General features: G+C 35.1%; 1 protein-coding gene across 4 annotated transcripts in view; it reads left to right on the top strand.

Annotated features, from left to right (window-relative positions):
* The window catches only part of LOC138710502 (allantoicase-like), a 65,852-nt gene that overhangs the window by 34,066 nt on the left and 13,300 nt on the right, over nt 1-18,486 (top strand). The window contains exons 4-7 of one of the 4 annotated variants that reach the window (XM_069841445.1): nt 2,259-2,351; nt 10,035-10,120; nt 11,867-12,058; nt 17,711-17,870. In XM_069841445.1, the coding sequence (XP_069697546.1) occupies nt 2,259-2,351; nt 10,035-10,120; nt 11,867-12,058; nt 17,711-17,870 (531 nt within the window). Of the gene's footprint in view, nt 1-2,249; nt 2,352-10,031; nt 10,121-11,866; nt 12,059-17,710; nt 17,871-18,486 lie in introns of all 4 variants that reach the window. The other 3 variants (XM_069841444.1, XM_069841443.1, XM_069841442.1) reach the window with 3 other exon arrangements.

The raw sequence follows: 18,486 nt of genomic DNA, 5'->3' as shown, positions 1-18,486 counted from the left end.
CATCTGATATCTTCTTCTGACCCGAACTCTTCTCCAGTTCACCATTCCTTCCAGTGCATCCTTCAGCAGATAGTTTCTTCTCAGCCAGTGACCCAACTCTAGGGGCGTACGCAAGTGGGGGTTACCGGGTTTGAATTCCCCTTGAACGTTTTGAAAAAATGGCATATTTAGATTTGAGTATTTTTATAGCTCCTGAATAACACCAAAGTACAATATCCCACAGCAGAAGAACCAACAAGATTGAGAGAATGAGCTGAGCAAGGAACATACACAGCGAGGGGATTTAACTCTTTAATTCGCGTTTCAAGAACTTGAGTATATGCCTGAGATATTACTAGCGTTATCGTAAGACTGACCACGGCAATTTTTAATATCTAGACCAAGATCATTCAAAGTGTCTATCAAGGCTGTTGTTAGGTTTTCAGCCTTATGACCACAGTTAGGCAGAAATTTCACAAACCTACATTCAATACCGAATGATGATCTGAATTGGTCTGTATGTGCAATCTAATTATAGAGAAATACTTAGCTGATTTTATTTCATTCATTATAAAATTTACCATCTTCAGGAACGTTATTTTAATGAACTCATCTCAAATTTGTGAGACAAATACGATGTTGTGCCACTACCATTATATGCTCAGAGAGAAATGTGTCGAACTGCGCAATCAGTTCTAACGGCATTGTTCAAGTGTTTCATCTGTGCTTCTAAACGGTAAACCACGTATAGCTAGAGATTTTACTGTTGCTACTATATGCTTTATAACCCCCCCATACATAATTTCTTTTTCTATTTGAAGTAGCAAAGCCCTATCAATTCTTTCTGCCGTATTTTTTCTAGCCAACATTGTTGTGATTGCACATGTATGTTCTTAGGAATTTTCGTGTTATTTCATACACTGGTTTGCGTTTTTCCAGTCATTATAACCTTCTGCTGCTAAAGCAGATGTCTATCCGAAGAGCCTACATGAAGCAAAATAAACTGAGCATTTACTTTTAGAAAACACTAACCACGACCTAGACCGCGTTTCACCATTAATAATTAAAGTTCGGCTGAATAGTGATCGCAATAGATTTCTGGCGGTATCCGAGTAGGCCTTCTGTGGCCTTGTGCACTCAAAATTTTCATCAGTATTTTGTGTTACTTCATGCCTTACAATGTAGTCTCGCGTTGCATCGTTTATAATCCATTTAAGTAGCGGGATCATTATTTGGTTTAATAAGCTCATTATTCTCATATCCTTTTAAATCACATGCACTGTCATTATTGGTATCGTCACACTTACTGTTACTGTCACCCGTAGGTATCACTACACTGTCTACATTCACTCGTTTGCGTTAGTTCTGCAGCAGCGTCGGGGTCCTCATTTTTTTCTGTTGTTGAACAATGCTGTAGCAAGAAACTTTTTACACTTTCCAATTACCACCCTATTTTTTTCTTGCTTTGCTTTAGCATTCTTTCTATCCTGTGATCCACTCAATTCTTTACGCGGTTCAAATTCACTCATTTTGTAGTTGTGATTTACGAAACTCGAGTTACTACTGTTCACTACCTACCTAAGTCGAAGAAATCGGCCCACAAAAAATACTATCTTCTACCTATCACCATTCGACATAATTATATACGGCATACTCTTTAACGATTCGAAACATATTCAAATTTATTCATTGTTGAAATAAGATTCATTTGTAAAAGACAGGCTGCGGTTTATTTTTAAGCACTGCGAAACTGCGGTCAGCACCATCTGGGGCGGGGGGCTGAAATAAGATGATTAGCGTCCAACGTCGTAGGTTGAACAAGCTACTTCATCATGCCAACCCTTTACTAAGAGACATAACATAAATTCAAACAAATACTTCCGTCTTTGACGGTCTTAGTAATCAATTCTCTTTAACAAAACCTATTTACATTTCAATTTATAAAATCATATTTTTGTAAAAGGCAAGGGTCCAAGAGATCTGGTACTTAAAAAAAAAAAAAGTCGTAGGCGGTGAACATTAGAACTACGTGTTGGGTACATTACCCAGAGTTCATGTGTGTTTATTCATTTAATTCAGAAAGTTAAGATACTCTACAATTTTAGTGTGCAAAGTTATATAATATTGTATCTATTGTTACATGTAATTTCTGGAACATCTCAACGGATAGTGACTAGATAAGTGTTTGTGGTTTTTCTTGAAATTGCCGATGTCGCCTGTTGGACTATAATAATTTGGTCAGCCTATTTGTAAATATGAGAAATAAACAGGTGTTCCAGGTGTGCTATATGGAATACTATTGGACACAGCATTCTTCACGGGAAACTACGCTCCGCGTTTCTCCTTGCAAGCTGCTCATCTTTCTCCAGAAGGTGAGTTCGTAGACATTGATACCTCTTACCAGTTTCCAGGTTTGCGCAACCACAGTCATTTGCAAATGTAGTGATATTAATTCCTTTTCATTACATTTTGAACTCCATTAAATAAATCAAAGCACTAACAATATGTGCACGCTCCATAGTTAGTTATGTGACTACTACAGAAAGTGATACTCTACCGAACGAGCAAGTTGTTTATGGCCTACCCATAAAGTGAAGCAGAGTGTCGAAACGAGTATGGTATAAGCACTTTCGTAGTTTTATGTAGGTACAGTTTTTTTGTTTCATGCTATGTCGCATTTTCTTATTTCTTATTCAAATAAATGGTATAATTAATTTTGAAGAGATAAGCGTAAGAGAATACTGAAAACAGATGACTGAAACTGTGGTTATACCTGGGACATGACAGTTAAGCGGCCGAACTTTGAACTACAGTGCTATGTTGCCAATATGGTCTACCACGCTGCCAGCTTATGGAAGCTAGCAATTGACGTTAGTATGGCTGACGTTAAAGCATGCATTGACAATTGACGTGAAGGTAAGAAAATAATACAAAAATCGATAGAAAATCAAAGACGAAACATACCAATGCTAACATTGTGTGCACAATAAATGTGGCCAAGAGAGCTATTAAGTACTCGCCACGTGGAAACGGCAAGTTTGGCAACTCAATTGTTGTTATCATAGCAACAGACAGACCTACCATGCTATGTGACATTCAGTTGTTTTTCCGATCGCAACGCTCCTGTCATGTCCCATCCATAGACTTACTAAATAACCGCTAGACCGCTCACTGGTGCTAGTGTTATGCTCCCAAATTGAACAGCCGGCGGGCGGCCATTTGTTTGTTAGAGCTGAATAAGCATAGTTCTTTCGTGCGCTGCTTTTAATTGCAGTAATGCACACGGATGTAAAGATAAAGTAGGAAGGAATGTTATATTTCACTGATTAGTTAATCCTTCATTTCTAAGACGATTTTTTCTCCAGATTATGTCATAGAAGACAAATTATTGTACTTGTCATGTGACTCTTTATACTTCAAGTTTCCTCTGAGTAAAGATTCTCTTAACCGAAAGTGGATAGGTGCAATCCTCAGAGAGATTTTCTACCCTACAATGAATCATTCAGTATGTTCAACTCATTTCGAAGATAGTTTTTACCTTTCAAACTATGCTATTACCATATACATTGTGTCCTTCATCTACTCCATATCATTCATTTTCTTCAAACAGTTCTTTTTTCAGTGCATACATGAATAATTATTCACCGAATTTAAAGCTACAGAAACTGCATAAGTTATAACATTTTTTTAATATAACTGATTGAAAGTAATTCTTATCTTATTTACGAATTAATTAAACATTTTCTTATGCTACTACTGCTGCTGCTGTTGCTATTACTACTACTACTACTACTACTACTACTACTAATAATAATAATAATAATAATAATAATAATAATAATAATAATAATAATAATAATAATAATGCTTTTTGACTTCATGCAGCAGTTTAACCTATAGATTGAATTTAAAAGTTGACATTAATTCTTTTATTAACCGTGGTTATGAATAATCGCATTCAGAGTTCCTACGAAAATGATACAAGTCTGACAGCCAGGCTTTCCGGGTATCCCAATTTAGGCGGGATTCTCCCAATTTCCTGGTTGAGTCCCGATTAAAGCGAGTCGGGATTGACAAAAAAAAACCCGATTTTACAGATTATTATTTAAACAAATTATGTCAGTATTTCCTATTATCCGATATTTTTATTTAGGCCTATATATTGATTCAAATGGTAACATTGTAAACATAGAAGTTACCACGGATATTTAGTAATTCTGTGAGGTAGCCCAGCTGATTGCCGTAAGGCAACTAAACTCGCAAAATAATACCTACTTCTCCTAGTTCTACCGCATTGTTGATTAATCCGTTTCGGTCCCTGGTCGCTGCTCTCACAATTATTAAATATTGTGTACTTTGAGTGCTTTGAGTGGCAAAAAAGATAGCGTTTTGATATCGTGTAAACAATTGCTGTGTTTTAAAATTTAGTAAACTATGTTTAAACATGGATTCATCGTCAGATAGTGAAACTGTTGCAGTAACGGTTACAAAGTTAATTTAGTAGCAAATGGTTAAAACATATTCGTGGTTAATAAAAGAAAAAATTATAATGTTCATTGTACTGTATGTCCTTTGTACTTTAGTGTTTATCACGGAGGGGAATGGGCCTATTACATTAAAAAGCACGCAAACACTATTTTGCAGAAAACTGCTATAAATTTTATGGTAAAATGTTGATAAGACTACTGTCTTAAGTTAGCTTCTGATATTCCGATTTCCCTCGCAGAAAACCTAGCAACTCTGCTGACAGCAGAAACACGGTATTAAAGGTATCTCGCAAAGGAAGTATTGTTCCTTTACACAAAAACATTTTGCTTTAGGATACGCAATACACATATTTAAATAGCGGTTTCGAAATCTCGCGCGTTTTCTACCAAACAAATGGCGGATTTCTGCTACTTCAATTTGGGAACATATTTCTCACTTCTCCGCTACGGCGTGGTAGGGGCTCGGTCCCATCTTTGAAAAAAAACAGGTATAGATGGAGATAATATTGGTTCCGGTTTCGTTAATACAATTTATTTAATAATTAAGAAGGCCGTGAATATTGTTTTGGACACAATTAAAATTATTTTTTTTTATTTATTTAAGTTTATTTATACACACTTCAACATCTAGGTTATATCGTGTATGTAAAATCTTCGGTTACCAGTATATCAGACAATTTTATTGATATTTTGTTTCTATTGGCCTATGTTATATAAATAGAGTTTGTATTCATTTAACTGATTTCAATTTTATTAATTAGGCCTATTATGATAATGGTGATTAAGGTAATGAGAAATCACGGTAGGTATGTAAATTTTCAATCCGACATCTGTCTTTGTGACTGAGAGAAACCATGAGAATCTACAAGAAACAAGGATCTCCCAAATGCGAATCTATTGCATTACCGCTGAGTCACCTCGCTTGGTTTGAAATTATTGTTTAGGAGACAATTGAAATTTATTGTTTAGTGAATCTGAAAGATTATACATATATATATATATATAGGGATTCATTTCCTCAGAACTTTATTACATTATCTTTTGCAGAAGCTTATTTTGCACATCTCTCTCCATTTCAAATCTTTCAGATTCACTAAACAATAAATTTCAATTGTCTCCTAAACAATAACTTCAAACCGAATGAGATAACTCAGCGGTAATGCAATAGATACATATAAAAGTTCAACATAATAGGAGAGCACATGTTTCAAAGTAGGCTGACCATAATAATTTAATTTAAAACAACTGATGTCTGATACAGCAACTCTTGCATTTTATATTACTTTCAAGGAATTTCGATATGTGCACAACCAGTGGCAGCAGATGTCTAGCCTGTAATCGACCTCCAACCAAGTATTCAGCAGCATCATGTCTAGGTCACAAATGAACTGTATGATGGCTTTGATCATTGTTGTCATTGATATGGAAAGCCATGGTGTGCTTGTGGTATGATTTTCATACATTGTCGTAGATATCATCATTCATACAAATATTTTCGATCAGAATCTCATAGAACGAAAGTTATAAAATGTTTGTAATGCTAAATGTATAAGCTGGACACATTGTGCATACTATTTTCACTACATAGGTACCTATATTATCTTTCGAACTCTCAGTGTGGCATGCACTCGTCAATGTAATGGCATAGCATGGATGTTCCTCCCTCAGAAAACGGACTCTTCAGAAAACTTTGGTCTTTTCACTGCAGGGTTCTCTACTGTAAAGGAACTTGGTTCAGTCACTGACATTATGAAATTAAGTATCTTGTCACGATACTTCCTTTTTCAGAGAAGAAGATGATTTCGTTGTACAGTCAAATGTCGTTTTAACGAACACCAATTAAACGAATTTGTCAGTACAACGAAAAAAATTGTATTCCCCTTCCTTACCTGCATAAGGTTTCATATTAAATTATTTCAATAATATGAACGTCAATATAACGAAAATTTCACAACGAAAATAAAAATTTTCCCCTTATGATACAATATAAAAGAGTCCAGGGGAAAAAAGGGGGATGTCCACTTTTAAACAATTCTCAGGAAATCAGTTTTAAAATTTGAAACTCTATCATTCCAAATATAATACTGACAATTTAACCAGCAGCTATTCGTAACTGAGAACTTTCTTCCCCTTTTCTAAGTGTAGAATGAATACACTTCATATGAAGTATATAAGCGAATGGAAATATGAATTTTGCCTGACAGTGGACATCCCCCTTTTTCCCTTGGACTCTATTTATATATGATCATTACAACGAGGTGGTAACATCAACATATCAATTTTGGAAGCCATGGAAATTTCACTTCAGCATGAAGAAACTTGTCCTCAGTGGTTATAATGAATTGCTGGCGGAAGTCCGGAATTTTGTCAGTGATTGAAGAAGACATTGAAGAGCTGGACCCAGAATTCTGGAGACAGATATGTAAGAAGAATAACACACCTACAGACGTGAAACCAGAAGATTTCATTGATATCGACAATGGAGTGATTGTTGAAAAGGAGGTTACAAAAGAGGACATTGTCAGTAATGTAATGCAAGAAGAAGATGGTGTGATGAAGAAGTGACAAGATACTTAATTTCATAATGTCAGCGACTGAACGAAGTTCCTTTACAGTAGAGAACCCTGCAGTGACAATGATAGTAAAACAAAAGTCTCTTGCCGAAGCTGTAAATGTTGCTAAAGATTTATGCTATTTTTGGCTGGACAAAAAAAATTGCTAGAGGATATGACAAAAAGGGCAATTGTATTGTAAATTATCTAGAAGAATCAATTACCAGTATCATAAAATGTTCAGTTCAGAAAAAATTAGACTTTTTTCCAAAGTAAAACATACAGTTAGGACATATGTGTAAAAAGTAGCATTGATCAATATTACAGTATAACGAACTTTCATTATAACGAAAATGATGACAGGATTCCTAGAAATTTGTTAAAACGACATTTTCCATTATAACGAAATGAGTAGGCCTAAACATTTAAATATAGTCGTATGTACCCTCCACCTCTCTGAAATATAGTCGTGTGTACCCTCCACTTCTCTTATACTGGCTGGGAGTAGGCAATGGCAGAGTACTACATCTATTTCTATATATTATATACATTACTGTTCTCTGATTGAGGTTCTAGCTGATATGTATATCTATTATCAGTACCAGTACTTATTCTTATAGCAATATTTTGCAGCTTATTTCAATTTAATTACTATAATTTATAATTAGGCACAATCCATATCACCATTATTGCCATCATCATCATCATCATCATCATCATCATCATCATCATCATCATCATGGCGATATGTGTCAGAGGAAGAACAATTGTTTGTACGCATCTGAAGTCTGATTAGTGTAATATGTTACTAATCAGTGATGTATGCAACGGAGGGGGAAAGGAACTGGCCACCCTACCCATTATCTCCTGGCTTAATTGCCTCATAAGTGGTGACCTTTTTGTATCACTTTTAAGGTTCAGATCTGTCTTCAGACTGTTGACTAAACAACAACACACATTACTTAGACTATTATGTACCAATACATATTCTTATAGAAATATTTTGCAGCTTATTTCAATTTAATTACTATAATTTATAATTAGCCACAATCCATATCGCCGTTACTACCATCGTCATTGTCATTATCGTCGTCATCATGATCATCATCATCATCATCATCATCATCATCGTTGTTCAAAATTACTCATTAATTATTTCGCCAATGACATCATTCATTCGTCTGACCTTCTATGGGTAGGCCTATGTCTGCAGTACCCACTCCAATCCTCTATCACAGCAAAGCTTTTCATTGTCAAAATTTATAAGTTAGACATAGTAATGTCTCCAATCACATTGTGTGCTCAAATGTAGTGTTTCACCTTATCCCAGATCAACTCAGTTGCAATGAGGTCGTAGTTGTAAGGAGGTAAATTAAGAACTCTATGACCGTGTGCTTAGAAAAAGCTTCTCTAGTCGGTATTCGTCTGTCTAGGGCTTATCAAGGCTCATCTCGCCCATGGCAAAGTGGTTTGCCTCTCTGCTTTCAACTGTAGCACCCGGTTTTGATTCCCATTTGGATCACGGAGGAATTTGTGGTAGACAAAGAGGGGGGTGAGGATTTTTCGGAGTTCTCCCATTTTCCCTTACCGTGATCATCACCAATACTCCACAGTCACCCTCACTCTGTGAGGTCCCGAGCCAGGCATCCAGAACAAATAAAAAATGGCTACAAATAGTACATATTGTGTATAACAGACTACCGGTATTAATAAATCCTGAAGGTCACTCCTGCTTATAGTGGCATTATAATCCACCCCTCTTTGCAACCAAGAGACCATATCTCTTCTAACGGCATACTTGGTAGATGGTTTGTCTAATTGTTTGTAGTGGTACAGGACGTTGTCCATTACAAAGACAGATTCTTCAAGCAAATTGGGCAGAACTTGATTCTGAATACATTTTTTTTAAATAGAAGATCTTTCTGGAATAAGAATGTAACCAAAAAAATTACACTTCATTTTTCCGGGAAAAACAAAAATAATTTCAGGGCATATTTTTTTATTGGACCTATATTTACTAGCAGAACCATTTGACTAATCAGGGATAGAAGTTTATTCAGGGATAGAAGTTTATTGAATGCAATAATTTATGCCCCCGATAATCCACATTGAATCTTTCGTACACTACAGACACACTAAAACACACCCTAACCAAATACGCAACACACACATCAATTTCAGAACACACACACTATTTGACACAACTCTTCATCACACGAACGCACCCACACAACAGGCAGCGAAGTTGAGATGACGCCGAGACACAGAAGGCTCTGAAGATGGTGTCAAGAAGCACCGAAACAGCTGTAAGCCGCACATGCTTACATAATTAACACGAGTAAGATCGTCATTTAATCAATTATTAATAATTTATGGTTATAAATGAATGCTTCAAAATTACTTTTTCGACCTAAGTCACATATTTCAATAATTTTATGTTACACCCTTTTCCTCGAAGATCATCAATTTCTTGAATTCACCCATCCATGGTAGTCTCCCGTTTATCTGCCAGCTCTGTGAACCAACTGTGCTCCTGGCAGAAACCCATTTTCTAACCCCACTTGTACAACAATGAGTCTCTTCAATGCATTTCCTCATTTTGTTACACCTTCTACATCATCTTCATTCTGTCAGCATTTACGAAAATTTTTAACGAGCAAAATTAAATCACAGCATCAAATTAATATATTATTATTAATTCATACGTGAGAAATAAAGAAGGACCATGTGCGGATAAATCATTTGAAACAAAAGTGACGTGCTAGTGTAGCATATCGTACAAACATATTAGTCCTGCATCAGTCACTGCATTATAAAGACCAGTCTGCAACATTTGGCTGAACACTCGCCATGATGCAGCTTGTGAACCATGATCTGTTCGGGAGCCTGCACAGAATATTGCAGTCTGCTCTGTATGTCTGTGGTTTCTCATGCAATATGATACATTTTAGAGTGTAAAATGTGAAGTTTTTTATAACAGTTTTAAGAAAATGTACAATTAGTTTATTTTCAGAAGAAGCTCATATTCCTCACCGAGAAAGCAAGCTGGGTGGAGCTGCTACTCCTGAAATGCTGAAGATATTGTCTAAACTTGGTTCAGAAGTAAGTTGCAGTCTTACAATTTGTGTGGCATTTATGAGTAATATTTAAATCTAGGTACCGTACCGGATTCAATAATTTAGTAAAAAATTCAGAAATAGTTTATTCAGACACCATAATCTTGAACAATTACGAATGAAGAAACCTATCTAAAGAAGGGCATAAATTAATATCATAGTACAATAAGCATGATACCGTCTGCCAAAATTATTCTGTAAGAAAAGTATGAACCAAAACGGACTATAATTTAAATGTGTATTTCGAGATGAACGCCGAATGCGAGTTCCAAATGCTTCTAACTCTTGGTTTTCTTCTATTCTTGGAGCAGTAAATGATTGTCCGTTGTCCTTTTGCAGAAGCACCCACTTTTTATTAACTACAGCTGGATTCAAAATGGAAAATAAACTTACACAGGTATACTCGTACTGTATGGACTTGCAAAGAATAAATCAAAACGTGACAAAAACAGTTTTAAATATTTTGAGAAGAAGAAGATTTTATGTCCTGTATCATTCTTTTCACATTTACACATAAGCCACAGTTTCATAACACTGAACTCGGGGAGGGAAGATAGCTTTTTGTACTATTTTTCTCGATCATAATGATTGCCTCAACATTTAAGTTTCAAAATAAATGGAATGATCGAATCTAAGAAGTGCACATTCCTTGTAGTTTTCCTGCTACCCCCTCTGTTTTCTAGTCTACTGTGACCTTGATTCATGAAATACTAGTAGTTTTGTGTACAATCCATACTGAATGTAGCGCATGCATGCTGCCAACTTAGGTCAGTTCGGAAGCAATAAACAGAATACTTAGGACAGTTTGGAATAAATTTGATATTTCTCACTGCATGTAATGAATGATTTATTGCATTACAAAATATATGCAGCATATATAATTCGAAGCTACCTTAAAAAAAAAAACTTTGGAATCCACCTCTTCAATGAACAGTGTAAGGCATATAGCTTGAACACTGTGCATGGATTAGGAACAAACATCGTGATTTATTTAGACTATTTATGGTAAAAAAAGGTATCCCCGTAACATGCCATGAAGGCACTTGGGGTGCATGGAGGTAGAGCCCCATGCTTTCCATGATCTCGGCACTAGAATGAGATGGTGTGGTCGGCACCATGCTCTGACCGCCTTTAACCCCCGGGAAAGACCTTGTACTCAATTTTATAGAAGGCTGAGTGAACCTTGGGGCCGTTCTGAAAGTTTGGCAACGAGAAAAAATTCCTGTCACCACCTGGGATCGAACCTCGGACCTTCCAGTCCATAGCCAGCTGCTCTACCAACTGAGCTACCCGGCTGCCAGACTCTTTATGTATTTAATAAAATGTTTTAACATTATGTCGATTACCCCCTAAGCACGAGTATGTAACTTACTCTTTCTGGGGGTGTTAGAGTGTTTTTATATAAAAAAACCAATATGTATCTTTGTTCTGACAATAAATTATTATTATTATTATTATTATTATTATTATTATTATTATTATTATTATTATTATTAGTTTCTTTGCTCCTTTCTGTGATTTATTCACTCGCTCATTTGCTCATTCATTGATTTGTTCAGTTACTTATTAATTTAATCGTTTGTTTGTTTATTTACTTACCTATTTATTTATTTATTTATTCATTTACTCATTCATTCATTTGCTTACTGATCTGTTTCTTTCTTTTATACCTAATATATGTAATAACAATAAAGCAAACGTACCAATGCAAAATAAAATTCTTCTGTAACAGAACTGGAAAGAAATAATTCCTATGACATCACTCTGTGGTGGATACCAAGACACTCGCCACAATTTTCATGCAGTTGACAACAAGGAATCTTGGACGCATGTTCGTCTGAACATATACCCTGATGGAGGAATTGCCAGATTCAGACTTTATGGCGAAGCAAGACCAAATTGGAAAGACGTGAGTCCAGATAAGGTGAGCCATAACAAATTATGAAATAAAATTAATTTTTAAAAATTTGTTAAAAGCCAATTTCGGATAAATCACCATTCCATTTCATTTATTTCCTTTTATTCAAATAAAGACCCAAGGTTTTGAGTAAAATTATTATATTTCACGTGGATCATTACCTGGTAAATTATCCTACTGATATTGAATGAAAAAGAAACAGAGATAATGAGCCTGACATTCATGCGTGATATTTTTATGTGAAGCACTTGTCACTAATCTGTTTCCTCATCAAACTTCACCTAACCTTTTACTGGCAGTGGGGCTGTCCATCAATTAATTTTGTCAAGAACAACTGTAGTTTTCTGGAGATATAAACAAAGTAAAGTCAAAATATACATAGATAAATACATTAGAATACCTACAATGTTAGGTAGGTATTGAATTAAAAAAAGTCATTAATATTATACAATAGATTAGCAATAAGCCAATTTTTTTTTAATTAGGCTCTGAGGCTAGTAGGCTCTGAGGATGGTGTGAAAGCACCGAAACAGCTGTAAGCCACAGTTGCTTATGTAATTTAACACGAGTAAGTTTGCCAATCAACCAATCATTTTTTAAATTAATTTGAATCTCATTAAGCTAACGGAATGGCCATTGCTCGGCCTTCTGTTAAACATATCTCACTGATTAACTTGCAACTTCTTTACTGTATTCAAGTATAAATAGAACAATTGAAGCCCTAGGGGATAAATAGTGATAACCCTCAAAAGTGAGATTGACAGTTTTCTGGTTGTTAGCATTCTATAAGCCACATTAACTTTGATTTTGTTAAATAATTATTTAACTATGTTAACAAAGATTGGATTATGCTGCTTGAAAAATACGGTAGTCCTATTGTGTTTGCAGTAAAATTTAAGATGTACGGTATGCAATTTGTATATGTGGGTTATTATTATTTACCCCCGAAGTCTTCAAATATTAAATATATCTATTGCAATAATGTTGAACCATTCTTTACTTTTAGTCAACCTTACATTAAGAGTGACTATTAAATGGTACGAGTGGAGTAACTGTGAAATTTACATTGTAAATCGAAGTTATTTAAATTCTTTGTCAATCTCAGTTATTCAGGGAATTAAAGAAAAGCATTCGTTGTTATGAGAGATGGTAGGTAGTATTCATGAAAACTAGGAGGAGTCTAATAAACATGGGTCTTAAAATTAATATCTTTCAAGATATTAGTAAGGTTACTTGTTCATCAACACTACAGAAGATGCTCAATGTGATTTCCATTAATTGAGCCGTTCAGAGCAGAAGTCAAAAATAGGTAATGAGGGTTAAAGTAAACATTCTGTAAAATACAGCGCAAAGTAACAATTAATATTCAATTTATTTAAATTATTAGTAGTCAGTGGACAGCAAGAAGGACACATTAATTGCTACTTTGCGCTGTATTTTACAGAATTTTTACTTTAAACCTCATTACCTAATTTTGACTTACACCACTTTTGCTCTGAACGGCTGAATTGTAGATTTGCAAACTCATCTGTCGAAATTAGGCCTACACAGCTATGTGGAGTGGCATCCCAATATATCATCTTCTAATGTGAGCTCATTGCTTGTTTATTATTGGGTTTACAGTTCGTTGTCGATTTTTTTTTTTTTTTTTACTGAAAGTAGCTTCAGAATTATTATTTACCTTCTATCAAAGGGACATAAACATATATTTTGCTCACTTACTTACTTACTTACTGGCTTTTAAGGAACCAGGAGGTTCATTGCCGCCCTCACATAAGCCCGCCATTGGTCTCTATCCTGAGCAAGATTAATCCAGTCTCTACCATATATCCTACCTCCCTCAAATCCATTTTAATATTATCTTCCCATCTACGTCTCGGCCTCCCCAAAGGTCTTTTGCCCTCCGGCCTCCCAACTAACACTCTATATGCATTTCTGGATTCGCCCATACATGCTACATGTCCTGCCCATCTCAAACGTCTGGATTTTATGGTCCTAATTATGTCAGGTGAAGTATACAATGCGTGCAGCTCTGTGTTGTGTAACTTAAAACATATATTTTATAATGCTATAAATCATACATTAAATGCAGTGAGAAATATCAAATTTATTCCAAACTGTCCTAAGTACCGGTATTTTGTTTATTGTTTCCAAACTGACCTAAGTCGGCATGCATGTGCTACACGCAATACAGACTATACATGAAACTAATGTCACTTACACTGTTAGCTACGGCGCACATGATATCCGCAAAATATGAATGAAATTAATATTGAAGAATACAGTGATGTTGTTTTAAAGTCTTGAAGAGTACTGGTACGTAAGAGAATATGAAATGAGTTTGACTGGTGTACTTTTAATCGCTGTGAGAAACTTTTCAGTTTCAGATACAGGAAAAAAAACTTTCTCATCAAGAAACACATAGTTATAATGCCAGTAATTTGACAAATGATAGCAAAAAATATAAAAAAAAATAAATCTACAGTTACAAAACAACGTCTGAATAGGATATCATTGTTCACCCAAGTCAGATGGAAGAAAATGAATGCTTTGTGTTGGTACCGGTACCGGTATTTAATGAATCAAAGTCACAGTAGACCAGAAAGATGCAGGAGTAGCAGGTAAACTACAAGGAATGTGCACGTCTTGGATTCGAACATTGTATTTATCGCATATGTGTTGGGAAAGCTATTATGGCAGGGGAAAATAGTGCAAGAAGCTATCTTTCTCACTCCCCCAAGTTCAATGTTAAGAAACTATGGCTTATGTGGAAATGTGAAAGCAAAGAATCAGACAAAATTTGGTACATCTTAAAATGTTTTAGACATTCACGTTTTAATTTATTATTTGCAAGCACATAGGCCTATACCTGTGTAAGTTTATTTTCCAGACTCTCCTACGGCTTGACTTAGATCCATTTCAAAAACACTAAGTTCATTAAATCTATATAGCAAGCAGAGTAACTGTAAATACTTCACAGAAACATCGAAATAAATTCAACTACATAATTAAATAAAATATGCAGCCACTAGGGGTAGGAAGTTTGTTTCATCAATTTTTGTCATTTTCTCATAACTTGTCATTTTGACTTAGGCCAGTTTGAAATCTGCCTCTTCAATTGTCTTCTGAATTTGTGATAATAGCTATATCGTCAGCAAATAACAGGCAGTTTACTGCATAACTGTTTGGTAAAAACTTTGATATGTCTTCATACCAGGCTCTAGTGACTTCGTCGATATAGAAGTTGAAAAGTGTAGGGGACAGACGCAGTGGCATAACATAGCTTCCAAATTTGCAATTCATTATTCCAAAGCAGGGGAAGCAACCATGATTAAGTCAGTAATAGCTATTCTTAAAATTCATTAAAATAAATATATAATTTTCCATCAATAATAATACAGGCTAATTTGAAGACCACCAAATCCATACCTATTAAATGTAGAATAATACAAAGCTCACTGTTATCACAATTGTTATTCAATTTGGCTATAAATTACGTGTTGCAAAACATCAATGATCATGAAATCACAAATTAGCAGAAAATCTGCCGTCTTTATCTGCATTAGCTTTTGCTGATGACATAACTTTAATCAGTAAACAAGAAAATTATGCAATACTTAATTTGGCAGAGAGCAGTCTCGCAGAGTTGGGTTTAACAATTAATCCTTCAAAAAGTAAAGCTATAGTAGTAAGGAAAGGAAAGTTGACACAGGGAAAAATTACAACTTAACAGGGTTCAAAAATTGATTCAGTAACAGATAAAAAAAGAACGTATTGATACCTTGGCATTGATTTTACTGATGAAATTTCAATTGACAAAAATAGAGAATTGTTAAAATCTAACATCTGATCTTAATGGCCTTTTACAAACAAAATCACTTAAGTCTGAGCATAAATTAATAGTACATTATGCAACGAGCCTATAATGATAGTAATTAAGAATCGAGTATGGATGTTTATGAAACGAGTGCAAGCGAGTTTCATAATTTTCATACGAGCTTCTTAATTAGGTACCATTATAGGCGAGTTTCATACGACTTTTTATGCTCGACCATATTTCTAACTTGAAATTATTCAGATGTATACATTTTATTTGTATCTGACAAGATCTGAAGTGACCTTGTTCTAGGTCGTGAATTGTGAGATGTGCGCAGACGCGAAAGTATTGATTTTTTCCGAGGAACAATAATGTCATTGACCTTGACGTAATCCCGTTAAACTTGATAATATTATAATCTTGATTATTGAATTCGACATTGAAAAACGAGATGACAAATTGAATTTATTTTAATATTATTTACAATTAACGCTAATTATTATAGTAACAGAACATAACCTTCTGCGACAGTATTGGATTTCCAGCCTCCGTGACTTTTCGCTAATTCTCTTTCGATTGCATATCCGAGAATAATCGATACTTGCGGTTTTATAACGGTACAAAGCTGAACACCTGTAAGCTGAGTTGTCATTGGCTGAACACCTGTACTTTAATGAGTAGGTGTACTTTAATGACATGCATTAAAGGACTGCTACCAGGTGTATAATTACTACATTTTGGCATGGTCGAGCATAAAAATTATTAATGAATAGGCCTATGTGTGGCCTAGTCTCATATATCCCTTACAATGTGCGCCTTTAAATCAATTATCCACGGTTTCTTAAGAGATCTTGACGGCGCTGGGGATCGAACTCAGGTCCTTAATTCTACATACCAAGCGCTCTAACCACTGAGCTACGCTGAAGTTCAATCCATAGCACAGGATCGAATCCCCCTCCTCCAATGTTTTTCCCTTTGTGGCCTTACTCCATGTTCGACATATATGTTGACATAGTATATTAAATCAACTGCTATTATACAAGGAAAACCAAAAAGTAATCTTTACGTAGGCCTAATAATAAGATTGTTTGGATAAAGTTAGAGTTCATGGCCATTTTATCTGTTTGATTTAAAATACAGGCTTATTATTTTTTAATAAAATGATTATAATTCATTCATCTACAACATTCCTGGATGTGGTGACTCGTAGATATGAACTAAATCCATCCAATAGTTTAGGAGAAATTGCTGTAAACAGACAGACAGCATGCCACTATAGACTGTTTCGATATTGCAGCTGCTGAAAACGTGTATTTCCGTGAAATTCTAGAAAACAATTTTTCCACTGCCATAGTAACCTACTTTCTTTTCACACTACACAGCGAAGTATAGAGAATCGAAAACAATTATAATGGAGATGTGAACTTTAAATTTCAAACAAATACCGTAAAGTGGGGTGACTTTGAATGCTGAGGTGACTTTGAACAGTAATTTAGCTCCTTTCTAAATCAAATGCTGTACCCAGCGAAAAAACTGTTTTAGTTGTCAATAAATTAGTTCAGTTTTTTCGAAATAGGGTACAGCATTTAATTTAGAAGGGTGCTAAATTACTGTTCAAAGTCACCTCGGCGTTCAAAGTCACCCCACTTTACGGTAACTAAACACTTTGGATATATTACACTAAATCTAGTTCACTACATTTAAAAACAGCATTCTGTTCCCCGTTAATTTGTCTAACCTCATTTGGAGTCTCTATTGCGCAATTACAGAGAGTATGTTGTTCATCAGTATGAACACTGAAGATCAGCTAATGTGTTACGGTATTTTTATTTCCTTTTCAGTTGATTGATCTTATTGCTATGGCCAATGGTGGTGTGTGTGTAGGCTATAGTGATGCTCATTATGGCCACCCAAGAAATATCATACGATCAGGTCGAGGTATCAACATGGGAGATGGATGGGAGACGGCTCGACGACTTGACAGGCCATGTATATTAGAAGGTGATATCATTTTGCACACAATGCCTAGAATAGCATTATTTGATAAATCTTGTTTAATCTTTGTTTGCCTGTCTTTATGTCACATATAAAAAAATACAAGATTTTTTTCAACTCAACTCCGGTAGGAGGCCAGGGACTATAGCATTTTGATAGTTAATTCTCTCCTGCATGATAAAATAATTACAGTTTTACATAACTCGGCTTCATTTGTAGACATCAGGTAATACCTAAATTTTTCGATGTTAAATACTGAAGTTACCGTAAAGTGGGGTGACTTTGAACGCCAAGGTGACTTTGAACAGTAATTTAGCACCTTTCTAAATTAAATGCTGTACCCAATTGCGATAAAACTGTTTAAGTTGTCAATAAACTAGTTCAGTTTTATCGCAATAGGGTACAGCATTTAATTTAGAAAGGCGCTAAATTACTGTTCAAAGTCACCTCGGCGTTCAAAGTCACCCCACTTTACGGTATCAAATTTATTTTCATATTTGGGCTTTTCGCGGCACTCCATCAGCTAAATGGTTGTTGGTTGAAATATCTGATCATTTACTTTCATAAAATCAGTAGATTATATTATAGATCTCATCCGACCAGAATTAGGCTTATAACACAC

This window comes from Periplaneta americana, chromosome 12 (genome assembly GCF_040183065.1).
Source record: "Periplaneta americana isolate PAMFEO1 chromosome 12, P.americana_PAMFEO1_priV1, whole genome shotgun sequence".
In the NCBI taxonomy this organism is placed as follows: Eukaryota; Metazoa; Arthropoda; class Insecta; order Blattodea; family Blattidae; genus Periplaneta; species Periplaneta americana.
This window is presented reverse-complemented; position numbering and strand designations above follow the sequence as displayed.